At 59.4% G+C, this 25,822-nt stretch overlaps 1 protein-coding gene across 3 annotated transcripts in view; it reads left to right on the top strand.

Moving 5' to 3' along the window:
- NAV1 (neuron navigator 1) overlaps positions 1 to 25,822 on the top strand; it is a 74,075-nt gene that overhangs the window by 42,729 nt on the left and 5,524 nt on the right. Inside the window, exons 5-28 of one of the 3 annotated variants that reach the window (XM_059867562.1) lie at positions 1,183 to 1,285; positions 4,955 to 5,320; positions 15,751 to 15,889; positions 16,100 to 16,397; positions 16,753 to 17,446; positions 17,549 to 18,007; positions 18,212 to 18,253; positions 18,408 to 18,556; positions 19,162 to 19,332; positions 19,839 to 19,891; positions 20,068 to 20,091; positions 20,180 to 20,257; positions 20,451 to 20,534; positions 20,660 to 20,771; positions 21,365 to 21,486; positions 23,279 to 23,475; positions 23,562 to 23,724; positions 23,863 to 24,037; positions 24,251 to 24,348; positions 24,474 to 24,569; positions 24,720 to 24,879; positions 24,977 to 25,212; positions 25,312 to 25,466; positions 25,655 to 25,726. In XM_059867562.1, coding sequence (XP_059723545.1) covers positions 1,183 to 1,285; positions 4,955 to 5,320; positions 15,751 to 15,889; positions 16,100 to 16,397; positions 16,753 to 17,446; positions 17,549 to 18,007; positions 18,212 to 18,253; positions 18,408 to 18,556; positions 19,162 to 19,332; positions 19,839 to 19,891; positions 20,068 to 20,091; positions 20,180 to 20,257; positions 20,451 to 20,534; positions 20,660 to 20,771; positions 21,365 to 21,486; positions 23,279 to 23,475; positions 23,562 to 23,724; positions 23,863 to 24,037; positions 24,251 to 24,348; positions 24,474 to 24,569; positions 24,720 to 24,879; positions 24,977 to 25,212; positions 25,312 to 25,466; positions 25,655 to 25,726 — 4,246 coding nt within the window. Of the gene's footprint in view, positions 1 to 1,182; positions 1,286 to 4,954; positions 5,321 to 12,947; positions 13,013 to 15,750; positions 15,890 to 16,099; positions 16,398 to 16,752; positions 17,447 to 17,548; positions 18,008 to 18,211; positions 18,254 to 18,407; positions 18,557 to 19,161; positions 19,333 to 19,838; positions 19,892 to 20,067; positions 20,092 to 20,179; positions 20,258 to 20,450; positions 20,535 to 20,659; positions 20,772 to 21,364; positions 21,487 to 23,278; positions 23,476 to 23,561; positions 23,725 to 23,862; positions 24,038 to 24,250; positions 24,349 to 24,473; positions 24,570 to 24,719; positions 24,880 to 24,976; positions 25,213 to 25,311; positions 25,467 to 25,654; positions 25,727 to 25,822 lie in introns of those variants that run through there. The other 2 variants (XM_059867563.1, XM_059867564.1) reach the window with 2 other exon arrangements.

Here is a 25,822-nt window from a genome sequence, read left to right on the forward strand (position 1 = left end):
GCAGTGTCCCCCATCCCCCTGGCCCTGCACTGGGGTGTGTGCTGGCAGTGTCCCCCATCCCCCTGGCCCTGCACTGGGGTGTGTGCTGGCAGTGTCCCCCATCCCCCTGGCCCTGCAGTTCACATGGTGCCAGTTCCATTGCAAATCCTGAAGCACTGGTTGCCACGTTACATTAGGAGGAGCCACATCCCATGTCCCTGACGCCTGTTGTCACTGCGGATCCATGGCAGGCTGCAGCTGAAAGGCCTGAAATCAGGGATCAAAGCCACTGTGGCATGGCTGTTAATGCTCGGGGTGCATGTGAGCAGGACAGGGACTTGGGGCTGGAGCCATGGCCCTGAGCCCACAGCACTGCTGGGGCTGGACCAGGAGTGACCCCCTCCTCTGTGCAGGTGTTTGTGTTCTTACACATCTGTGCAAGTGTCTCTGGGCAGTGTGCACGCCTTTGTGTGTGCAGGTGTATGTATGTGTTTGTGGAGGTGCCTGTATATATTTGCACATGTACACGAGTGGTTGTGATGTGGGTAGATGCATGTGCTCGTGTGCATTTTGGGGGGTGCATGGCTCTGTGTGTGTGTACACACCCATGCCGTGGGTGTGTACACCTGAAGAAGTCCCAGGGCAGACAAAGCTTGGGGATCCTCAGCTCTGGGCTGTGCCTGTGGGGGCTCACTCCCACCAGCTGCTCCAGCCCTGCACAGGAGCAGCCACTCCTTCATGAGTGGGGCTCAGTGTCCACCCCCTGACATCCCCTCGGTCCCACTGCCTGCACACCAAGTGATGCTGCTCCAGCACCCATGTTCCCAAGCTGGAGCACCTCTGGGGCCTGGGGAGTGCAGGGGCAGGTTTGGGGACATTCTTCCAGGACTGCTGCTCCTGTCACCTGTGTAGGTCCTGTGGCCCCACTTGGTCTCTGCCAGCTCATCCTTTCTGGACTAGATATCACCATCCCAGCTGCATGCTTGGGAGTGGCATTTTAGGGTGGTGCAGCTCCAGCCTGGTACCAGACTTGCTCTGTCCCTTCCTGATGGGCAGAGCCAGGGCTGTTGGTCATGGCCACGGGCAGGGGGTGCTCCATCCATCCATCCATCCATCCATCCATCCATCCATCCATCCATCCATCCATCCATCCATCCATCCATCCATCCATCCCTTTAAAGCCATTACCTTGTCTCTCCACAGACCCCGAGTCCCAGAGGAAGAGGACAGTGCAGAATGTGCTGGACCTACGTCAGAACCTGGAGGAGACCATGTCCAGCCTAAGGGGCTCTCAGGTGTCTCACAGGTGAGGCCCAGCACCAGACCTCCCCCAACCCCTTCCCCACAGTCAGTGTCCTTCCTGGGGCAGATGGGAAGCAGCTCTGCTCCTGGTGAGGGCCATGTGGGTGGGAGGGAATCAGTGGTGCTTTGTGACCTGGGGACCCTGTGCATGGAGGCTTGGAGAGAAACCCCCAAATCTGTGGGGTGTCCTGTGGTGCTGCAGCAGAGTCCTGTCCCCAAAAGTGCTCTGGGACAGTAAAGGCTGGGGAGTGGTGGCAGTGAAGGGAGCTGACAGAGCAAAGAGAGGGGGTGAGGTCTATTCCCAGTGGTCAGGTGACCCTGAATGGACCACCAGAGGTGAATATATCACCTGTACCCACTGCAGTTTGTACCAGAGGCTCCATCCCTATCTGTGGCTTAGTTTTTCTCTGTAGGGTGATGATGGAGGAACTCTCAGCCAGAGCCCAGGAGCAGAGGTGGAGGTGCCCTGGGATGCCCTGCCCAGACTGGAGTGAGGGAATGGTGGGGATGGGGACAGGGTGAGCACTGCATGGACAACCAGGGCACAGTGTCTGTGTTTAGGGGGCTCTGACACATGTCTGGGACTGCCTGTGTCCCCCTGGGTCACTCACTTGAGATCTTGCATGGTTTCTGCTTCACTCTGGATTTGCAAGGTTGTGTGGGTGTCAGATGGTTGGGAAAGTGGGGATGCAGGAACATTCTTCTCCTGGAGTGTGTTGCCACCTCGTGGTCTCCCTCGATCCTGTTTTTTCTCTTGGAAGGAACAAAAAGCAGCAGCTTCCTCCCACCTTTCACCCACCATTCATCATTATAGACCTTCCCGTGTCAGCCCTCAAGCAGCCTTGTCCATGATGGAGTAGCCCTTTGATCTCCCTTTTCATCGCCTGAAATTTCTAGACCTTGGAGACCCAGCTCACCCTTGCTGTGCTTCCTGGATGTTTTACGAGCCAGGAGCAGCAGAGAGCGGTGGCAGTGGAATTTGCATGGGGCCAAAACAATATTTTCTGAGCTGGCCCTTTCCTAAAATGATCCATTACAGCTCTGCCATCCCTTTGCTCGGGTCAGAGCTCAGCACTGCTCATGCCAAGCCAGGGCTGCGTTGTGTTCATTTCACTTTCATCAAATGTAAAGTGTCAAACTCCACCCCCCTCCTCACCCCAGCACTCAGCTCCTTCAGAAATCCTTCTCAGCTCAGGTCTTAGGAAAATAGGGCAAGGACATTAAGGGTGATTAAATTAGCATTGCTGGTGGGATTTGACTTTTCACTATCACTTCCTTTCCTTGATGAGCTGTGAGTATATCACATGGTGGATGCCTCAGCTGCATTCCTGCCATGGAGAAAAATGGCTATGGATAGCCCAGGGATCCCTACCCCTGCTCTCTGTCCCTTTCAGCGGGACTTAAACATGTGAAGATCTTCTCTCTTATCCCATGAGCTGAATTTATTTGGAAGCTTTTTTAATTCCAGTAGCCCACAGCAGCCTCAGCAGCTCCCTGCATCCCTCCAGGAGCTCCTCTGCAACTGTGAGCCAGATTTTCCTTTCCCAAAGCTGTGTCAGCTCTTCCCTGGTACGTTGTAATTACACATGTACCCACTCATTCAGCTCTTGGGAACACTTCCTACAAGTCTGTCCAATGCAGATGTCATCTGCAAGTCCTCTGGATGTGCCTCCTTCGCTGGTGTCCTGTAGCTGCTTTGGGCTCTCTTTATTCATTCCTCAAATTTCTCTTGTTACTCTCACTGTGTTCTTCCATCCAGTGGCTGAGGGCTCAGTCTTTGCTGTTGCCTTGTTAGAGCACAGTGTTATTCCTGAAAGATGTCACCATACTCCTGGCAGCAGAGCTGCATGAATGTCCTTGGGGCTTAGAGAATCATGAAATCACAGAGTCACTGAGGAGACTCAGTGGACACTTGGAGAAAGTCTCTAAGAACATCGAGTCCAACCATTTCCCCAGCACTGCCATGTTCACCACTACACCGTGTTCCCAGGAGCCACATCCACCCTTTTTTAAACGCTTCCAAGGATGACTCCACCACTGCCCTGGGCAGCCTGTGCCAGTGCCTGACCACCCTTTCAGGAAAGAAATTTTCTCCAATATCCAACCTAAACCTCCTCTGGCACAACTTGAGGCCATTTCCTCTTTTCCTGTTCCTGTTCCCTGGGAGCAGAGCCCAACTCCTCCCCAGCCCCCCCTCCTGTCAGAGAGTTGTGGAGACCCAGAAGGTCCCTCCTGAGCCTCCTTTTTTCCTGGCTGAGCCCCCCAGTTCCCTCAGCTGCTCCTGGTGCTCCAGACATTTCCCCAGCCCTGTTGCCCTTCTCTGGACACACTCCAGCCCCTCAATGTCTTTCTTGTCATGAGGGGCCCAGAACTGAACCCAGGATTCGAGGTGAAGCTTCTGTTCCTCCTGCTCAGAGACATGGTTGGCATCTGCTCTGAGCTGCCGGGAGCACATCCTCAAATAGCCTTTGTGCTGCTGACAAAAACAAAACCCTTTTAGCTGCCCCTTTGAGTTCCGCTTTAACAAACTTCCTGGTTTTTTTTAATGTAGTTCCCTGTTTTAGATTCAATGCTGCAGCCTGGGTTTGGCTTTGGGTGCTCCTGCAGGAACCTTTAATCCAAGCTAGGGAATAATTTACTGATAGTAGAGTTTGGAGCCAATTTGAGGACTGTGGGTTCCCAAGGAGCTGCTCCAAGAAGTAATAGTTTCTCGTGGCTAAATTTAGTTTTAGAATCACTGTTTGCCCAAAATACACCCCAGGAGGCACAGGGAGTGATGGAATTCCCCATTTCTGAAGCGCTTGTAGGCTCTGGGCTGGCTGCAGGGCACTGTGCTTGTGAGCAGCCCCTAGGGCTGGGCAGTGCTCTCTTGGGGTCGTCTTTCCTGCCCAGATGTTGGGGGTTCAGTGTGAGGTGCTGCTGCAGGGACTGGTCCCAGGTCTGTCCCTCGGCATCCTTTCACTCACAGCCTCCACTCCCTGGCGTGGCCCGCTGTCACATTCCCTGGGATTGGTGCCACCACCCCAGCTTGTCCTGTCCTGAGTCTGGTGTGATCTTGAGGTGCAGATGTTGAAGTGCTGGGGGAGAAGTGGCTGAACAGAAGCAGCTCAGACAGAGGGGAGCATGTTCAGGCTTTCCACTAAAGGTACCCTATTAAATGAGTTCAGCACAGCTGGATTTTGGGGCTGGAGCCAGTCTCCAAAATGGTGCTGATCCCTTTCCCAGGTGTGTTTGCCACCAGTCCTGGTGGCACCCCTGGCCCTGCTCTGAGGTGGGTGGACAGGGCTTGGAAGAGTGTTGCTTTTGTAGATTGACTTGAGCACAGAGACCCCATCACATCCCATGTCCTATCCCACTGTCCCTGGGGAGACATGGGCATCACTGAATACCGTGGTGTGCATGTCCCAGCAGGTCCTGGACCATGGGACACTGGGGTGGCACCGGGCAGGGAGGGAGGAGACTGTCCCTTGCCACCTGAGATGGAGATGGTCCAGGATAGACAGCGTCCCTGCAGCCACAGTCCTGGGATCCTCTGGCCTTGCCTGGCTGCCTCAAAATGGGCAGTTGTGGTATCTGAGCATTTGCAGACCCAGTTCCGAGGGGGTGAGGCAGGGCACAGATTTCCACTGCCCCCTGTGCCCTGCCCTAACTCCCTGACTGCCTGTCCTTGCAGCTCCCTGGAGATGACCTGCTATGACAGTGATGAAGCCAACCCACGAAGTGTCTCCAGCCTCTCCAACCGCTCCTCCCCTTTGTCCTGGCGCTACGGGCAGTCCAGCCCACGCCTGCAGGCCGGGGACGCGCCCTCGGTTGGGGGCACGTGCCGCTCCGAGGGCACCCCAAGCTGGTACATGCACGGGGAGCGAGCACACTACTCGCACACCATGCCCATGCGCAGCCCCAGCAAACTGAGCCACATCTCCCGCCTGGAGCTGGTCGAGGCCCTGGACAGCGATGACGTGGAGCTGAAGTCGGGGTACATGAGTGACAGTGATCTGATGGGCAAGACGCTGACAGAGGATGATGACATCACCACGGGGTACGTGCCCGTGCAGGTAGTCATACACAGACTGGGGCTCTCCAGGAGTTTCACCCGCTCCTGTTCACCTGGCACAGTGGGGGTGGATGGAGTGGAACATAGGTTACAGCCAGTTTGGTTAGGATTGGATCATGTCCTCACATCCCAGGAGATGCTTCCCTGCTAGCAGTGCTGGTGGTGCTGGGCCAGCTGGGTCTTCTTGGGGCTGAGGGGCTCCTGAGCCAGAATGAGCTGCTCTCCCAGCATGTGGGAAGTGTCCAGCTTGATCTGGGGGTTCCTGGAGCAGGGAGCTGAGAAAAGTGCATGGTCTGTAGCTGCAGAAGCCCTGAGCCACAGTCCTGCTGCTTTCAGAAGTGCTCTTCAGTTTACACCAGTCTGTGTGGCTTCCTGTGACCCAGGCACTGTGGGGATGTCCTGTGAGACTCCTGGTGGTCCATGGTAGGACAGGCTGGGTCAGATCTCAGCACCCCAGTGAGAACTGGGCACAGAGGTCTCATTGCTGATGGATGACTCCACATGGAGCAGGGTGTGCTGCTGAGCAGAGTCCCTCCTTCTGGGACCCCCATAAGCCTCCATCCTTCCACCCATGGAGCCGGAGACATCTCCTGCTGGATGGGCACAACCCAGCACTCCCAGGGCTCATGTTTTCTTGCCAGATGTGTCCAGCTTCTGCTGCACTGTTGAGGTGCCCCTGACTCTGGCAAGGGTCCAGGGTTTGAACATGTTGGAGGTTTCCTGTTTCAGCACAGCAGAAAATAAATAACTTGGGCGTTTGAGCTGTCCCAGAGCCTGATGAGGTATTTGGCCTCTTGACAGTGCTGCTTTGGCCCTCCTAGGGTGGCTGTAGTCACATCAGTTTGGTGCAGGATAGAGCACAGCCTGTGGCTTCCCACCCATCCTGGGGCCAGTGCCCCCTAGATATGGCCTGTAGGTGCTTGTTGCAATTGCAGGGGACACCCCATTGGCTATCTGCTGGCTTCTGCCCCTGCCATGCTCCAACTGTGGGCTGAGAGTGTCTGTGGCACCGTGGGTGTCAGACTCATCCTCCCCATGGGCACGTGACCTTGGGGGCTGCCCTTTGCTTGTGAATGAGGGAGCCTTGTGCTGGTTCAACACGGACCCTCCTGTAGATCTTAACCTATTGCTTGGCAGCCAGAGGTCCCATGTCACCACTTGCTGCCCCTGGCAACTGGACTGTGAGGTGTGACTGGCAGTGGGGTAGATTTGGGCTGCCCTGGATGGCTGAGGCTGCAGCAGGGCTGGCTGTGGGATGAAGGGTACACTGCTCCCCATTTCCCTCCTTGTCTCATCTTGGTGCTGCTCATGCAGGCAGATAACCTTGGGGTGCCCTTGGCTTCAGAGGCAGTGGACCAACAATTTGTATTCATCAATCACAGAGCAGGGGGAGTGTGGGCAGGGTCAGAGACCCAGGACAGCTCAGCCCTGCACTGCTACGGACAGGGTTTACTTCTCCTTCAGGAAAGTACAAGCTTTGGGGATGGATCCCTGCATGGTTGAGGCTCTGCGAGGCCCTGGCAGCACAACAATCCCCTGGTGTGGGTGAGGCTGTCAGTGCTGTGGTGAGCTGGGCCATGGGCAGGTGCCACAGTCTCTGTTCCTGTGCAGAGTCCCCAGCACGGGGGCTCCTGGATGTGCCTGGAGTTCTCTGCCATGCCAGAGACAGACTGGGTGCTCTGCACTGGGTACTCCCCCCAAGAAGGGGTGCAGGAGTGAGCTAGGGTAGCAGAAGACCCCCTTGTCTGCAGGGGCATCTCCTGGGGATCAGCCATTTCACTGGGGTTGTTGAGGATGCAGAGCCATGTAGTAACCTACACAGCTTTATAGCTTCATCCCCCATGGCCCCACAGCAGGACTTGGGGGGGGTCTTCCACAGTGGGCAGCATGGCAGGGTCTCTGTCCCAGAGCATGCCTTTGGCTGGGTGCTGGGGTACACTGAGGTGCCCTGAACAGGATCCTGCACACTCTGGGTGCAGAGCCTGGGAAGCAGAGCAGGAGCATTCCCTCCAAAGAGACAGATAAGACAAGGAGCTGGCCAGGAGCACTCATCCAGTACAGCCCCTCATGCAGACCCCACTCAGCCAGCCCATCCCTTCACCCAGTGCAGCCCCTCATCCAGCCTCCGGTCATCCAGCCCAGCCCCTCACCCAGCCCAGCCCCTCACCCAGCACAGCCTCTCACCCAGCCTCCTCGCTGGCTCTGACCTAGAAAGCCAGCACCGCCGCAGGCCCCATCTCCCGGTGCTGCTGCTAATGCACCGGGCAGGAGCGGCGTGCTGCAGATGGGGCCGGCAGCCCCAGCCCGGACCGGGGGCAGCGTCCCCTGCACCGCGCCGGCGCTCGCCCCGGCTTGTAGGGCAGTAGGTCAGAGACGGCTCAGAGGACGTGGTGACGCATCCCTGTCCCTGTCCCTGCTGGAGACGTGTGGGGCTGTGGGATGTGCCCCAGCATGCCCGTGGCTCGGCAGGGAAGGAGGCTGGAAGGAGCGAGGGCTGAGGTAGGTGAGACACGGCTGGAGCAAGGGAGCTGCCCACAAGGTTTCGAGGCGGATTCAGCTGGGTAGAGGTTGGGGGGAGCCCAGCCAAGGAGGGTGTGGGGGACTTGAGGCCCAGCTCAGAGAGGGAGCGGGATGGTCAGGTCTGAGCAGGGATTGGCTGGGGACACCCGAGGCCCCAGCAGCATTCCTGTGTTTGCCAAATGTACTGGCATCCTGGCTCCTTGCCCAGCTGTTCCTGCATCCATCGGCATGACACTCGTCACTTCTCTCTACCTGCTGCTTTTTTCAGGGTCTGGAAAGCTCTTGCTTTGGCCCCCTGTTTGGCAGCACATACCTTTTGTTCCCAGTGTCACTATATCCTCCTTGTGCACTGCATCAGGGCAGGGACCTGGCACAGGGAGCACCCACCAGGATGTCTGGGATGACTGAAGGGATGAAAGGGATGCTGCTACTCTCCTGCCCTGTCCTGCCTGTCCTTGAGGCCTAGGCAGGGCATGTACAGAGATAGCACCCAGTCTTGGGCTGTTTCTCCAACACTAAAACATATTTACTCCCTTCCTTGGTCAACTCTGGTTCCCATCTGCCACTATTCAGTGGCCACTTGCTGTTCCCTGCCCTGAGGCCAGTTCCAGGAAGGGTGCTGTGACACTTTCCCACTCATCCAGGCTGGGGTTGTTTCCTGACCACTGGAGGTCACTCCACCAAGGTCACACCACTGGGGAGCTTCCCCAGGGACATCTCTGTCTGCATAGCCACAGTGTGGGTGCCTTTGTGTGCAGACCTGCATGTGAACCAGGCAGTGGTGAGGAGTGTGGAGCAGGATGTGCAAACCAAGTTTGGCCTGGTTTTGTTCTGGCCATGTCCTGCATGTCTGAGCAGTGCCACCACAGTCTGGCCATTTTTTGGTGTGCCAGCCCTGTGCCATGTGTGCCCAGAACCTGACCTGGTGTGGTGTGTCCTGAGTACTGGTTCAGCACCATCCCTGGGTGTTTCCTAGGGCCAGTTGGGTAACGGTGGGAGTGAGTGGGATGCTGCAAGGCTTTGCTGCAGTCAGGAGCTCATGGGGTGCGGAGGGAGCTAGTGGGGCTGGCTGCTGAGTCAGCACCTTCTGCTGCAGTGGCTGCAGGAGCAGTGATGATGGTCTGTGTGTGCTGCAGTGCTGTGGTGTGGGGGTGTAGCTCTGGAGCCAGTCCCTGGGGCTCTACATGTCCATTGGGGCTTCCAGAGCACTGGGGGAATGTTTGTGTGACCCTGGGACTGCTGTGATTTCAGGATGTCCTTTTGCATCTCATTTGTTGGAAGTAGAAAGGGAGGCAGCATTGCATCCCACCGCAGCAGTGGCAGCATCTGCACCCTCATGAGCTGGGTAATGCCCTGAGTCTGTTTGTGGGCATGAAATGGAGCTGAGGCAGCAGCTTTTGGAATTGGGAGCACAGGGCACACTGCTAGCCCACAGCACACCCCAGGCACCGTCTCAGGTCACTGTGATGGTGCTGCTAGCAGCCAAGCACTGCAGAGCCTGTGGTCCCCTCCAGCCCCCTGTGGCTGGGGGCTGCCAGCAGCATCCTCCCAGGAGGGATGCTCTGGAGCTGACACCCGCTGCGCTCTGGCTGGCCTGGCTCTGGCTTCCTCGCAGCTCCTTGGGCTCGGCACAGTCCGTAGGCGGGAGCAGATGTTTGGCTCAGCTCCCCAGGAGCAGCAGGGGAGCGGCCGCCCTCCTCCTGCTCCGAGCAGGACTGGTGCTGGAGCCTGCTCCCTTCCCTCAAACGCCCCTTGCTCCACTTTGGCTAGTCCAGGATGACCCCATGTCCTGTCCCAGTGAGCCCATGAAGTCATTCCTCATCAGGGACATCCCTTGGGGCATGGCTGTGGCCCTGCACGTGGCCTAGCGTGTGTGTGGGACCCTGGCTGGCCAGGGAGCAATGTTGTATAAATATTTGCTGGGCTGCGCCACGTGCTGGGCTTGGTGAGTTCCTCCCACCAGCTGGGTACAGGGGACGCTCTCGTAAAGGGGCCCCAAGATCCCACTGGGCATCAGCCCCTTCCTGTGTGCTGCTTTCTAGCAATTCCATCCTTTGGGGTTTGTGTTGAGACACCCAGTGCTGATCCCTGGCCCCTGGGGGTGTGACAGTGGCTGCATGAGGCATGTTTTGGGAAGGGAATCCTGGGGTTGTGAGGCTTGGGGGTACAGGGCACCTAGGGATCAGTACAGGCCCAAGATGCAGGAAGCTGCTGGCCCCTGTGGCTTGTTGATGAGGCTGGATATGGACACAAGGCAGAGCCAAGTGCAGGGTTGGACCTCACAAACCCATGTGCCCTGGGGAAAGCTGCTGGGGAGAATCTGACCCAAACCCACCCCTCTCTGCATGCCACCTGGGGACCTCAAGACCTGGCTTTACCATGTGCTACCCTGCCGCCTGTGGAGGAGCCTGGCCACTGTGGACTGAGGTGTCCGAGGTCACCAGCTCGTCCAGACAACAGAAAAAATAGGAATTTCACAACCCAGCTGAGTCACACTGCTCCCCACCCCAGCACTGCCCTGGGACTCTCTGAGCATTGCACGTGGCCTCTGCAGCCCCGGGTGCTGCCTTGGCCCAGGTGAGGCTCCACACATCACCAAAACTGCCAGCGGAGATCCCCGCTCCGGGACACATTTCCTCCAGAGTTTCCACCACTTGGGGGGGAGCAGAGGGGTGACCAGAGGTGAGCTCTCAGCCAGGAGTGTGGCTGGGGTCTATGGCTGATGTCACTGCAGCAGGCAGTGAGTGCTGGCTGACCCCCCCGCCATGGCCTCGGCCTCGCTGCCATGGGGAAATCAGACCCCAATGTTACTGCGGTTGATGGTGCAGGGCTGCGGTGGAAGCACAGCCTGGCCACAGGTTCCCCCTTGCAGGGACCATGCTCAAGGGTCCTGTGGCAGAGTCCTCTGCACCCCTCAGGATTCTGGGGGGCCAGAGACCAGAGGCAGTGCTGCCTGGAGAATGGGATCTGAATCAATTGTGGGATGTGATGTTGATCCTCTTCTGCTGGGGAAGCTCAGGCAAGTCAGATCCCCCTTCCCTACCTCAGTTTCCTCATCTGCCAGATCTCTGCAGACCCCTGTTCCTCTGAGTGCAGCTTCAGAGAAAGGTGCCAGATCACACTACCCAAAATCCAAGCAGGAGACACCTAGGGTCAAGGTAGCCTGATTCTCTGTAGGGGCTGGAGTTCTCTGAGGGGGTACCTGGTGTTCTGGAGGACATCCTGAAAAGTACAGAGGGGTTTGCAGGGCTGTAGGGATCAGGGAAGTCAAGGAATGTTGTTACACTCTGGTTCCTGATGTGGATGTAAGGGACATGCAGAGCCCCGCCCTGCCCACATCCATGGGGAGCTCCCAACCCCCTCAATGGGATTTATGAAGCTAATTGTTTTTTCTGCCCCATTAAGTGGAGGAGAGGGGGAGGGTGTGAAGAGCCCCAGCTGTGCCTGTGCCTTCCTCACTGCTCCTATCTCAAGTCACAGAATGAGCTGGGGCTGGGAGCACCAGTGCCACAGAGCCCCCTCAATGCCAGTGATCTACTGATGTGGGGTGTGGAACCCCCTCATGCCCTGCATATCCTCCCCTGCCACAGGAGGAAGGGGCCAGGGCAGACCAGGACTTGCTTCCATCCAGGGTGGGCTTCAGGATGGCAGTGGGGGTCTGGGTGGACCAGCCTGGCAGGGACATGAGTGTCCAGAGCCCTGGCTGGTGCTAGTGGGTCTGGGTGCTACATGGGCAGGTGTCTGTGCTGGTGTGAGACAGGTGAAGCAAGGAGAGTTCAAAACCGTCCAGCTCCAACAGGAGCCTCTGCTGAGAAATGTGCTGGGGGTACTCCTCTGTATGGGGCTTAGTGTCTGTGCTGGTGACAAGGGTCTGCTGTGACCAGCAGCAGTTCTCTGCCATCATCTCATACCAGGCCCGTGGCTCTGGCAGGGTCAAAGGTGCCTTTCTGAGGGGTTGCAGTGCCAGGCTGGCTTCCCTGCCACCCAGGATGCCCAGATTTGCGCCTGGCAGAAGCTGCTCTGAGCACTGCCTGAGCCGGCCGTGGCGGGGCTAAGGCAGGCAGCCAGGAGAAAAGGAGGGAAGGGACAGCGTCCGGCACCGTGCCAGGCCGGAGGGACCCGAGGGATGCGGTGCTGGACGGGCTGTGCCGCCGCACCCGTTGGCACACGCGGCCGTGGGGCCGTAACCGCACCGCGGGGCTTGCAGCACCACCAGCCCCTGGCCATGAGCTCCTCCCAGGGCTTGGTGGGTGTGGGCATGAGCTGATTGCTGGGGACAGGGATGGTCAGGTACCCCTGTCCTGCCATGCTATGCTGGTACAAGCCCTGTGTGGTGAGTGATAGGACAGTGGAGAAGGAGCCAAGAGGCGTCGCCACCGTTGCTTCAAGGAAGGAATTACTTATTTTCCACCCTGCAGGGTCTGGTCTGTCTTGCCAAGGCTGCAGTTAACTCTCTCTGCCCTACATGGCTGGGCTGGCGAAATTGTCCCTGGTGTTACCATCCCAATGAGGACCCTACCCTGCAGCATGGCTTTTGATGTGAGGGAAGAGAGAGAGAAAAAAGGGACAAAAGTTGGGGTTTGGTCAATGAAAGGCAGAGTGGGGCAGGCATTGATGTCCTTTCTGGGGATGAGCGCCGAGGTTGCTGGGAGCAGCTGTCCCAGCACCCCACGGTGGGACTACATCGAGGAGGTGGTTCCTTTAGGGACAAGGAATGGGGCGGTTTGGGGGGCACTTGGTTCAGGCCCAGTGCTGAGGAATGCCCTCTGGTATCACATTGTGGGCTTGACTGGGGGTTACTGGTGCTGTGTTTGGGGACGTGAATCGTGGTTTGGGGGCTCTGCGGGCATGTGGGGGGACGCTGGGGGACCCCAGGGACAGGGGTCGGGGCTGTGGCCTGCGGGGCAGAATGCGGAGACATGGTCGCGGAGCTGAGGCGGGCGAAGCTTCGACCCGGGACCTCGGTCCCGTTCCGGTGGAGACGGGGAGGGGCCGATGGACGGCGGCGGGGGTCCTGTGTCGCTGTCGCTTTAAGGCGCGGGCAGCGGGGCGGTCCCGCCGCCCCCCGCCCCTCTCTCCCGCCCGGCGGGGCCGCGCCGCGGGCAGCACGATGCTGCGGGCGGGGAGGCCGCGCCGCGCCCCGCGCCTCGCCAGCAGGTACGGCGCGGGCAGGGACCGGGCACCGCGGCGGGCGGGGGCGCGGCCGGAGCTCGGCCCCGGCAGACAAAGCCCCGCGCCCCGGGGCCGCTCCGCGGGCGGTGCTTTGTCTCGGCCGCGCTGGGGGGGGGGGGTGTGTGTGTGTGAAAGGAGGGTCGGGGCAGCGCGGCCGCGCCCGGCACCGCGACATCGGGGCATCGGGGCGGCTCCCACGGTCCTTCCCATCCTCCGCCCCGGCACCCCTATCCTCCGCCCCGGCCCGCGCCCCGCACCTGCAATACTGCCAGGCTTATCCTCCGCGGGGCTCCCGAGGCTCTGGTGCCTCCGCAGGTCGGGTCTGACCCCGAGAGTGCCGAGCGCGGGGCTCCGAGTCGGGGTGCGGCCGGGGCGGGGCGGAGCATCCCCGCGCACCGCGCCGCGGACGCAATCCATCCTCCGCTCCTTACCGGTGCAGCCGCCTCCCCGCGCCGGGGCTGGGGCCGGGGTGCTCATCCCCGAGGCCGTGCGGGACTATCCTGCTCTCAGCGGGTCCCGTGCGCCCGCCGGCGCTGCGGAGCGCGGCAGGACGGACGCGCTGCCCTTGAACGTCCCCATTCCTGGGAGCTGCCGCGGGGCTGCTGGCGGGTAGGTTCGGTGCGGGATCGTCTGCAGGAGGTGGGAATGGCTCTGGATAAGATGGAGGGGACGGAGCACAAAGCAGAGGGTCAGTTTCGCCCCGGAGTGACAGTCTGACATGGCTGCCCCCTGTTTGAGGGTTCTGGGGGGCAGTCGAGGTGCCAGGGCTCAGCCATCCTCCGGGAGTTTGTACTTGCTGAGGAGCCAGTGCTGCTGTGGTTGAGGCTTTCCTTGCTGTGCTGCCTACGGCATACACATACCAGTTTGGGGGATCCTTCAGTGCACCAGCTGTGTGCCCCATAAGAGAGTCAGAGACACCCTCACAGTGTGTAGCTGGCTCCCCAGCCTCATGCCTTGGTTTTAGTGATTTTGGGATGTGACCTTCCATGTTGTCTTTTCTTGGCACAGGGTTGTCGAGGAGGATTTGGAATCACCTCCTGCCTTGGTCTAATCTCTGACCCTCTGCCCCTTTCTCAGTGGCTCTCTGGATGCCCAGGGCAATGGAGGTGTCGCATGCATGGTTGGGAGAGTGTTTGAGATTCCCTGCCGGGCCCCAAAAGCCAGACTGAGAGCCCCAGCACCGCATGTGGCACCAACCATGTTGCCATAGGACACAGTCCTACGAAGCCTGGCCTCACTCCTGGCACTGCCTGCTGCCAGGTGATGCCAGGCTGGGAGAGGGGCTTTGCTGGGGTGAGGATTTCCATCCCAGTGGGAACTCAGTCTAGGCATTGGGCTGGTGGTGAGACATGGCTTGGAGCTGAGGAGCTCAGCAGCATATCCTGAGTGCATGATCCTATTGAAATCCCTTCCTGGGCAGCAGCACCTGCTGGCTCTCTCCCAGAAGCTGCTGTGGGGGCACAGGGGGCTGTGTCCATCCTGGCTTTGGTCAGTCTCTGATGAACTCCTCCCCCATGGAAAGAGCAGGACATGCAGTGCAGGTCTTATGGTGCTGGAGCTGCCTTTGTTGCTCCTTCTTGAGCCTTGGGCATCTGACGGGCAGATGCTGATGCCTGTTGCTTTTGGTCTGCCACTGCTCTTGGGGCTCTGCTGTTTGCTGGGCTTCACTTGCACCTCTGTGGCCCTGATGCAGATAAACAAGCATCTCTTGAAGGGACTGGGGTTGGCTGCAGCTCCCAGCTCTGCTCCTCACTCCTACGCCACAGCCTGTCACAGAATCATGGCATGGTGTGGGTTGGAAGGGACCTTAAAATTCATCTGGTGCCACTCCTTGCCATGGCCAGGGGCACCTTTCACTAGGTCAGGTTGCTCCAAGCCCCATCCAACCTGACCTTGAACATTTCAGTGATGGGGCTGCCACAGCTTCTCTGGGCAGCCTGTGCCAGTGTTGTCTCCCCCAGCCTCTCACAGGCCCTGGGAGGCTGCGAGGCTTCACTGACCTACTCAGCTGCTGACCTGAAAGGTGCTGTGCTCATCCTTCTGGAAGGTGCTCCTTGTCTGCCTGTGCCAGATCAACATGGGCACAGCCCAATGCTGTGGAACCAGCTGTGCCCTTGGGGCACCCAGGAAGCTGCTGCCCCAGTGTGATGCTGATTGATGGCCCTGCAGATGGGCTTCTGCAAACTTGGCTGAGCCCCAGCATGGAGCAGCCACCTCGCCACAGCAGCACATCTCAGACTTGCTGCCTCTGGCTGTTGGGGGCTGGAGAGGGGCAGTAGGGTGCAGCAGGTGGGGACCACCCCAGGAAGGATGGATGCTACGGTGTGGTTGGTTTGTTTATTCCAGCAGTCCTGTCCTTTCTGACAATCCCAACCTGCCTCCATGGTCAGAGCAGGTTGCCAGGGGCTTGTTGCCAGCTGTGATGCTGCTAGCCCTGTGGTGTGGATGCTGGCTTCCCTGAGCTGCGGATGTCCCTCCATCCCCACGAAAGCTCCACAGAGCCTTAATGGGGAGAAGCAGGGTCACTGAGGGTTGTGTGCCACAGGAACACGAGCCAATGCCAGGCTGGGCTGGAGCCAGACATGGGCCCTGCATGCCATGTTCTTGCCATGGGCACTACCAGGAGCTGGTTTTTGCCCCAACAGCCCCTGGAACAGGGAGATCCTTCGGGTGGTGGGACCCATTGGGCTGAGCAGGGGTCTGATGCTGTCTCTCCCTCACAGCTGGGATGAGAGCAGCTCCATCAGCAGTGGCCTCAGCGATGCCTCCGACAACCTCAGCTCAGAGGAGTTCAATGCCAGCTCCTCGCTCAACTCCCTGCCCTCCACCCCCACTGCCTCGCGCAGGAACTCGGCCATAGCGGTAGGTACCAGTGGCACCCGGACCCTTTCCAGTACCTATCCCAGCTTTCCTGCCACATCTCGGAGGGAAAGAGGGCATGGAGGGTGCCAATGTGAGGAAACAAGGATGGCACAGGGTGTCTGCTGCATCCTTCTCCCAGCTGGCTGACGTTCTTTGGGGATGGGCTTGGGGTGGGTGCCAGGAGTGCCTCTGACTCTGCTCTGCCCCCAGCTGCGCACGGACTCGGAGAAGCGCTCACTGGCAGAGAGTGGACTGAGCTGGTACGGTGAGGGTGAGGAGAAGGCACCAAAGAAGCTGGACTACGACAGCAGCAGCCTCAAGATGGAGCATGGCTCCTCCAAGTGGCGGCGGGAGCCCTCGGAGGGTGGAGAGGAGGGGCCCAAGGGTGGTGAGCTGAAGAAGCCTGTCAGCCTGGGCACCCCAGGCTCCCTCAAGAAGGGCAAGACTCCTCCAGTGGCAGTGACCTCCCCCATCACTCATATGGCCCAGAGCACCCTCAAAGTTGCAGGTAAAAACCAGTTTGGGCAGGGTCCAGCTCTTTTGATGGAGAGAAGGTTGGGTGCTATCTTTGTGTGCCTTCCCCAAGCATGTGGGCCTATGGCTGTGCTCAGACCCGGGAGCTGGGTGTGGGCTGGAAGGGGAGGCAGGGCTGTGTTGTGGGCTGCAAGCAGGCTGGTGGTCTGTGCCTGCCCCATGGTCTCCCACACACCAGGCTGGGGCACGGTTGAGTGCACCAAGGGTCTGGCATGTCCCTTCTCCGTCACATCCCTGCATCTTTGATGTCCATATCCTGTCTGGGCTTGTTCACTTCCAAATGTCCCCAAAGCCTCCAGGGACAGTAACCTGTCTGTTCTTGCCACCAGGCAAGCCAGAGACCAAAGTCACCGACAAGAGCAAGCTGTCAGTGAAGAACACGGGCCTGCAGCGCTCCTCCTCTGATGCCAGCCGTGACCGCACCGCTGACGCCAAGAAGCCGCCATCAGGGCTTGCACGCCCCTCATCCTCCAGCTCCTTTGGCTACAAGAAACCAGCTCCTGCCACTGGCACGGCCACTGTCATGCAGGCTGGGGGCTCGGCCACTCTCGGCAAGATCCAGAAGAGCTCTGGCATCCCTGTTAAGCCAGTCAGTGGGAGGAAGACAAGCCTCGATGTCTCCAACGCACCCGAGCCTGGGTTCCTGGCACCAGGGGCTCGCTCCAACATCCAGTACCGCAGCCTGCCCCGGCCGGCCAAGTCCAGCTCCATGAGTGTGACCGGGGGCCGCAGCACAGCCCGGCCAGTCAGCAGCAGCATTGACCCCAGCCTGCTGAGCACCAAGCAGGGCGGCATCTCGGTGTCACGGCTCAAGGAGCCATCCAAGGTTGGCACTGGCCGTGGCACACCAGCCCCTGTGAACCAGACAGACCGTGAGAAGGAGAAGGCCAAGGCCAAGGCAGTGGCACTTGACTCAGAATGCAGCACCCTGAAGAGTGCCAGCTCACCTGAGAGCACCCCAAAAGCCCAGGCCAACCTCCCGCCAGCAGCCAAGGTGGCTGAGCTGCCCCCTACACCTCTCAGGTATAGTTCTTCCACCTCCGAGGGCAGCAGGTGCCTGGCATGGCTGTGCCCAGCACCAGTACCTGAGTCTCACCTGTTTCCTTATCTATTTCCCCCCTCCAGAGCAGCTGCTAAGACCTATGTGAAGCCTCCCTCGCTGGCCAACTTGGACAAGGTCAACTCCAACAGTTTGGACTTGCCCTCCTCCAGCGAGCTGCACGCCCCGCACACTGCCAAGCTCCAGGACCTGCACCCAGCTGGTGGGCACCTTGCGCCCTGCTTCAGCCCCAGCCCTGCCCCCATCCTCAACATCAACTCGGCGAGCTTCTCTCAGGGCCTGGAGCTCATGGGTGGCTTCAGTGTCCCCAAGGAGGGCAGGATGTACCCCAAGCTCTCTGGCCTTCACCGCAGCATGGAATCCCTGCAGATGCCCATGAGCCTGCCGAGTGCCTTTTCAGGGGGCAGCACCACCACCCCCGCCCCTGCTGCTGCACCCCCTGTCAGCACAGAGGAGGAAGAGGAAGAAGAAGAGGCAGGAGAGCTGGGCTGGAGTGGGAGCCCCCGGCTCACACATCTGGACAGGTATGTCTGGAAGGAGGTTGGTGGGCTGCTGCAGCACCTTCATGGGCACACATTGCTCCCTGCTGTTCTGCCATGTCCTTTCCCTGCTTCAGAGTCTCTTCCTGCTACATTTCTAGGGAAAAGCTCTCTGTTCCTTCAACTCAATCCCGATGATTCCTTCCCTAGTCTATGCAGGGATGTCACTGATCTTTCCTTCCCTTCCAGTGCCAACCGCGACAGGAACACACTGCCCAAGAAGGGGTTGAGGTAAAAGAGCCCAAATGACTTTGTGTGGTGCTGGGGCAGGAAGGGGAGGCTTTCCAGGGCAGTGCCCCTGAGCCAGGGAAGCTGGGCTGCAGTGCAGTGGGCGGGAGTGGGACGGTGCTGGTCGATCTTACCATGCCTGTCTGCGGCTCCCCAGGTACCAGCTCCACTCCCAGGAGGAGGCCAAGGAGCGGCGCCACTCCCACGCAGTCAGCGGACTCCCCGAGTCGGACGAGCAGCAGGAGCTGCCCTCGCCCCCTGCCCTCCCCATGGCGCTGGTGGGGAAGGGTCCGCTCACAAGCATTGGTCAGTGCCCTTGCTGCTGGCCCCTTCCCTCCTGCTCCCCGTGCTCCCTGTGTGATGTGTTGGTGCTCCCCTGGGCGCTGCTTGTCTCCTTGACACCACCAACACCAGCACCTGGTGCTTTGGATGCTGGACTGGGACCAGGGATGTCCATCACCTCTGCTTCAGGGCATCTCATCCACCTTTGGGCCTCAGGCCATAACTGCTCCTCTGGGGGTGCCTGGCAGGGCAAGGGGTAAGCCTTGCCCTGATCTGATCAGGACCTGAATGTTCCTGGAGTGTTTGGGGGGTCCAGGCAGACAAGTTGGGGCAGCAGGCTCCACTCCTGCACCTGCAGGTGTTGGGCTGTGGCATAGTGGTACCCACTTGGCCCTGGGGCAATGGATTTGTTTTTCAGCTCTGTGATTACCTTGATGCTGGTGTCCAGGTCTTCCCAGCATCAACCTGGCTTTTAGCTTTCCCCAGCCCCTCCCTGCTTTGGGACCACAATCCCTGCTTCCTCACTGCATCACTGCTCCCATGGATCGCTCCCAGTCCTGCTAACCCATCCTGATGGCAGGTCCTCAGTGTGACTCTGACCCTGCCTCCTCCCCGCTTTCTCCTTGCAGTGAGCCCCACTGCCACCACAACCCCGCGGATCACCCGCTCCAACAGCATCCCCACCCACGACTCCACCTTCGAGCTGTACAGCACCTCCCAGATGGGCAGCACCCTCTCCCTGGCCGACAAGCCCAAGGGCATGATCCGCTCGGGCTCTTTCCGGGACCCTGTGGACGATGGTGAGAGTGTGCTGTGCTCCTGCCCAGGCAGAGGAGGCTGGAGAGGGTTGGTGGGGCTCCCTGCACCCTTGTCCCTTCCTACTGGTGCTGCCATGACATTGTTGGATGGGTGGCTGTGTCCCGTTCTTGGCATCAGATCAGGGACAGCAACACTGAGAGCTCTGTTGAACTCTGTGCTGGCATCAGCCCTGGGTCTGCCCTGACCCCCATGGGTACTCAGTGTCCTTGGGTTGCCCCCAGGGTGCTGTGACACTGGCGAGGAGGGGATCCAAGCAGACAGGGAGGGCAGCAGAGCCCCCAGGTTCCCCAGAGAGGAGGGTGCAGGTGGAGGGCACACACTGAGAAACGGCCAGTGCTGAGCAGCTGCCATCCCACCCTGTACCTCCCCCAGGCTACCCCAGAGCCCTCCACCCCTGAGAGCCCAGTCACTAGGTGTGCCCTGACCTATAGCCCCTGGGTGCTGCTCTCCAGGGCACCCTGACACCTCGGGTTTTCCTGTGTTGCAGTTCATGGATCAGTGCTGTCCCTGGCCTCCAGCGCATCCTCCACCTACTCCTCCGTAAGAGCCACCTCCGTGCTGTGCTGCTTTGTGCATGGCTGGGGGATCCGGGTGGGACGGGACGGGGCGTGGGGGGCTCTCTGCATGCCTCTGCCTGGTGCTGAGCCTGTCTGTGCCTATCTGCCCCCCTGACTGCCTGCCTCTGTCTGTCTGTCCCTCTGTTCTCATGCTGCCAGGCTGAGGAGAAGATGCAGTCTGAGGTGAGCCCACAACCTTTGCTCACGCCTGCTCCTGCCCCCACTGAGGGCAGTGCCTGGCCCCTCTCATCTCTCCGCTCTCCCCCCATAGCAAATCCGCAAGTTGCGCCGTGAGCTGGAGTCCTCGCAGGAGAAGGTGGCCACGCTGACGTCCCAGCTGTCTGCTAACGTGAGTCCCCATGGGACTCCCTGTGGGGCACCCCACTCCATCCATGCAGGGCATAGGGCTGGTGCTGGATGTGCCCATGGAAGCCCTGATTTCCTGTTCAGCCTTTTTCATCCCACACCTGGCAGTGGGTGCCCACCTGTTCATGGGTTTTTGCCCAGATGTGGGGGCTCACCTGTTTCTCCCCTTCTCCCAGGCCAACCTGGTGGCAGCCTTTGAGCAGAGCCTGGTGAGCATGACATCCCGCCTGCGGCACCTGGCTGAGACCGCCGAGGAGAAGGTGGGTGTGTCGTGGGGCTCATGGGGCTCGTGGGTGCTGGACTTGGGAGATTGCCCCAAGGGTGCTCTTGGGTGGGCTCTCCACCATTGGGATGCACTCCATGGCTCCCAACTCTGCTGCCCCAGGACACTGAGCTGCTGGACCTGCGAGAGACCATTGACTTCCTGAAGAAGAAGAACTCAGAGGCCCAGGCTGTGATCCAGGGTGCTCTAAATGGCACTGATGTCACCCCCAAAGGTAAGGCATGATGCTGCAGCCCTTCCTGAGCTGGGATGCTCCTGCTGGGACTGGCATAGGGCCCCAGGGCACACTCTCTCATAGTGGAAGTTCATGTGGAGACAGGGTGCCCTGGGCAGCAGTTTTTCCCCACCTGGGATCCTTGAGCATCTGAAACCAGGAATGGACAGCCAGAGCTGTCACCATGGGAGGTCACAGTGCTGGCATGTAGGGGAATGGTTGTTTATCAATCTTGGGAGACCTCCTTGCCAGGCCCCTTGCCAACAGCTAGTTTTGCCTGCTGCTATTGACTTTGTTCCCATAAGTGCTGTTTGTAGCCCCAAAACCCCAGTGTGAGTGCAAGGAGCTGTCAGGGAGATGGCCTGGGACAGCAGCAGGGTGCTATGTGCCCTGGGCATCTCTCTGGCAGTGCCCATGTGGTGTCTGAGTCCCATGTCATTGTTACAAGGTGGCACCAAGAGCTCAGAAGGTGTTGGGTGGGAGGAGAAATGGGGTGTAGGGAGGGGGGACCATAGGGTGCTCTGGTTTTGAGACAGTTGCAGGTAGCTGATCCCTCCTTTCCCAATCTCTCCTGCTTCTCTGGTGGACCCCAGAGCTGCGCATCAAGCGGCAGAACTCCTCTGACAGCATCTCCAGCCTCAACAGCATCACCAGCCACTCCAGCATCGGCAGCAGCAAGGACGCTGACGCCAAGAAGAAGAAGAAGAAGAGCTGGGTGGGTTGGATGGGGCACTGGCAGGAGAAGTAGGGCTTGGGGAGCCACTGGCAGGGTCTGCTCAAAGTCAGCCCCACAAACCAACTGCTCTCAGTCTGCCTTGGCTTTGGAGTGTTGGTGCCCCCTGTCCTCTGGGGACAGCAGTGGTGAGGAGAGTGTAACTGCCATGGATTTGTGTCTTGAATTGTTGGCTGGGACTTCTCCAGCCCCTTCAGGAGTTTCCCAGCCCTGGCCCTGCATGCCTGCTTCCTTGTGTATTCCCCTATGTCTCCCTCCTGCGCATGCAGGCTCTGACAGTGTGGAGGGCTGACACCTCAGCCGGGCAGCCCCTTCCCTGCACCAGGCAGCTCTGAGCTGGATGTGCAATTAAGTCTTGCTTTGTTTTGTTTCTCTTCCCCTATGCTGACCTCAACCCTTTTTTTCCAGGTGTACGAGGTAAGTCCCACGCTGTCCAATCCACCTGTGCCCAGCCAGGGCCCTTGCTCCATTTCATGGGACGGTGCTCATACACTCCCCCTTCCATCCATCCCACTGGCACTAACCCCAGCACAGGCCATCCTGGGTCCCCAGTCAGGCTCTGCCCACCTTGGCTGCTTCCTTTGATGTTAAGGACAAATATGCACCCACAAGGAGGGGCTTGAACGGCCATAGACAGCAGGAAAGGCTCACGTGGGACCTGCCCCATGGATGGGAACAATCCCCTTCTTGCCTAGGGAAGGCAGGCACTCTCCTGACTTCCTGTAACTGGATCTTTTGGGATGGAGGTCTTGGTGCAGCCCTGCCAGTGTCACTGAGGACACTAGAGTGCACTGCCCATCTCTGCCTCTCCAGGGCTGCCTGATGTGGTCTCAAGTGGCTCTGTCTCTGCCAGCACCCGCATAGGTCTCAGTGCTTCCCTGCTCCCACCATCAGCAGAGTTGGATACCTTCTTTGTTTACACTGAAATGCAATGCTTTTGGTTTTGGGAACACCCTAGAATACTCTGCTAGTGCCTGTGGGGATTGGGACAAATCCAGTGTGCTCTCCATCCCTTCTTTGTCCCACCTTCCCTTGGAGCAGGCCCTGGCAGTCCAGGGCACATGTTGTCAAACCAGGGTGCTTGTCCTGCTGCTCTCCTACCACCTGGTGGGACCCAGTTTGGGTCCAGTTTGGTCCCCGTGCAGTGTCCATCCCCCTCCCTGGCCCCAGCCCGCTGCTCACCCACCACTGCTCTGTGTGTGCTGTGTGCATGCTGCATGCTCAGGTGAGACACCGGCATGCTCTGTGGAGGGCTGGCTGCCCCTCTGTGCTTCCAGCAGGATCCACGGGGCAGAGGGAGGTGTGGGGCAGGACCCTGGCTCTGCAGTGGCTGGAGCAAGGGACATCCCTGTGAATAAATGCCTCTTGCTGGAATGGCTGTGGTGGGGTGAATGTGGGGATGGATTGGCCCTTCTTGATGGACCAGGGTGTTGGTGCCATGCCTGAACAGCCTGGTGTAGGTGCTGGTGGGGAGCAGGGCTGGGAGACATCCTGACCAGGACATGGGTCCCACTCTTTGGGGGTCTGGTACCATCCAGGCTGGGGTGAGTGTTGCCCAAAGAGCTGTGCACCCCATCCATTCGCTGTACCAGCAGAGCGGGGTCAGGCTGCAGCCTTCCCCAGCATGGTGGAGGTGCTGCCTTTGTGATGGGTGTGGTTGTACTGCTCCCAGCTCAGACTGTGGGTCCTGGACAGACAGGGCAGGACCAGGCCAGGTCTCTGCTTGTGAGGCTGCACTTTGGACTGTCTCTAACAAGTTTTCCTTCTCCTGTAGCTACGCAGCTCTTTCAATAAGGCCTTCAGCATCAAGAAAGGCCCCAAATCAGCTTCGTCCTACTCTGACATAGAGGAGATTGCTACACCAGACTCGTCAGCCCCCTCCTCCCCCAAGCTACAGCATGGCTCCACAGAAACTGCCTCACCCTCCATCAAGTCCTCCACATCCTCCTCTGTGGGCATTGACACGGCTGAGTATGTGGGGCCAGGGAGGGCCAGTGGCAGGGGCTGCAGGCTCCTGCCTGAGACACGTGTGAGACCTGGTCTCTCCCTTGGCCTAGGCTCTTCCAGGCCCACAGTGAGGGCGAGCCCGAGAAGAAGGAGGTGTCAGAGCTACGGTCAGAGCTGTGGGAGAAGGAGATGAAGCTGACAGACATCCGCCTGGAGGCCCTTAACTCAGCCCACCAGCTGGAGCAGCTGCGGGAGACCATGCACAACATGCAGGTGAGGACCCCTGCCAGCAGCCTGGCTGCTCTCAGTACCAAGGTGCCCACAGTCCCTGCATTATCACCACTGTGCTGCACCCCAGAGTGCTGCTGGCATACAGCTCCTTACCCTGTGCCCTGCCTTGTTGTGTCCCAGCTGGAGGTGGACCTCCTGAAGGCTGAGAATGACCGTCTCAAGGTGGCCCCTGGGCCTTCAGCAGTCCTAGGTGCTGTTCCCAGCCATATCACGAGCACATCGGCCTCCTCTTCACCACGGCGCTCCTTGGGTCTCACCCTTGGTCACGCCTTCAGTCCCAGCCCAGGGGATGCAGGTAGGGGTGATAGAGCTGCTGGCAGATGGGCAAGGGCTGGGATAGGGAGGAGTGTCGTGGTGGCAACGTGTTGCTGCTCACCTGGAGTGAGCAGGGCAGGGGATCTGTCGTGCAGCTGGTGCTGCTGTCGGCCACAGCAGGATTTGCCTCTGGCTGGGCACAGCCAGGCCTGGTTTGGCTCTGGCCAGCATAGCCTCACTGCTCCATCCCCAGACTTGTCCCCTATGGATGCTGTCAGTGCTGGCACCCAGAAGGATGAGCTGACGCTGCGGATTGTGGTGCGCATGCCGCCCCAGCACATCATCAAGGGGGTAAGTGTGGGCTCTACGGGGAGCCTGACCTGTCACCATGTCATGGCCTTGACAGAGGGGCAAAGGATGCCTCCTGGGGCTGGATGTGGTGCTGCAGCACTGCACACTTCTGCCTTGGCTCCTAGGACCTCAAGCAGCAGGAATTTTTCTTGGGCTGGACCAAGGTGAGCGGGAAGGTGGACTGGAAGATGCTGGATGAGGCTGTCTGCCAGGTCTTCAAGGTAGGAGCAAAAAGAGCACTCTTTAGAGAGCCATCCTTTGACACTGCTCCACCAGGCCTGCTATTCCTGGCCCAGGTCCTCCTCAGCTTTCTTGGAGCTGCTCTCTGCCATCCCTCAGGGGCACTGACAGCCCTTTTCTTCTCCATGTAGGATTACATCACTAAGATGGATCCTGCATCCACGCTGGGGCTCAGCACCGAGTCCATCTACGGCTACAGCATCAGCCACATCAAGCGGGTGCTGGACACGGAGCCGCCGGAGCTGCCACTGTGCCGCCGCGGCCTGACCAGCGTTGTTGTGACGCTCAAAGGTCAGTGTGGCAGAGGGGCTCCATGGCTGGGCCATGTCCCTGCTATCTGGGGATATTACAGGATGTGAGTGGACCCTCAGCCCTCCCCTGCCCACAGGCTTGAAAGAGAAGTGCGTGGACAGCCTGGTGTTCGAAACACTCATCCCCAAGCCCATGATGCAGCACTACATCAGCCTCCTGCTGAAACACCGCCGCCTCATCCTCTCGGGGCCCAGTGGCACCGGCAAGACCTACCTGACCAACCGCCTGGCCGAGTACCTGGTGGAGCGCTCGGGTCGGGATGTCACCGAGGGCATCGTCAGCACCTTCAACATGCACCAGCAGTCCTGTAAGGTGAGGGCACACAGCAGTGTCCCTGTGGGCACTGGTGCTGTGGTCCCCATGGCAGTCATGCCATGGCCCCACACGTGACACCCGACCTGTTTGTTCCAGGATCTTCAGCTGTACCTGTCCAACCTGGCCAACCAGATCGACCGGGAGACAGGCACGGCGGACGTGCCGCTGGTGATCCTCCTGGACGACCTCAGCGAGGCGGGCTCCATCAGCGAGCTCGTCAATGGGGCGCTCACCTGCAAGTACCACAAATGGTGAGAGCCCCTCTGCACCCCTCCAGTGCAGCCCCATGGCACACATGTGCTCCCTGCTGCTCTCACCGAGGTTGCTGGGCTGCGGGGATGAGGCCGCAATGTCTGCTGTGCCCAGATCAGCTCTGCCTTGGGCAGGGGAGACTCAGAGGCTTTCTCTCATGAATCTTGTCTCTCTGTCACTCACTCAGTCCGTATATCATTGGCACTACCAACCAGCCTGTGAAGATGACCCCAAACCACGGCCTCCATCTCAGCTTCAGGTAGGAATTGTACATCCCTGGGGATCATCTTTGTGAGGTTGTGGGGGACCCAGGGACTTGCACCTGGGTGTTTCTGTGGTCACATCCTATGGCTGG

Source organism: Haemorhous mexicanus, chromosome 25, assembly GCF_027477595.1.
Source record: "Haemorhous mexicanus isolate bHaeMex1 chromosome 25, bHaeMex1.pri, whole genome shotgun sequence".
Lineage (NCBI taxonomy): Eukaryota > Metazoa > Chordata > Aves > Passeriformes > Fringillidae > Haemorhous > Haemorhous mexicanus.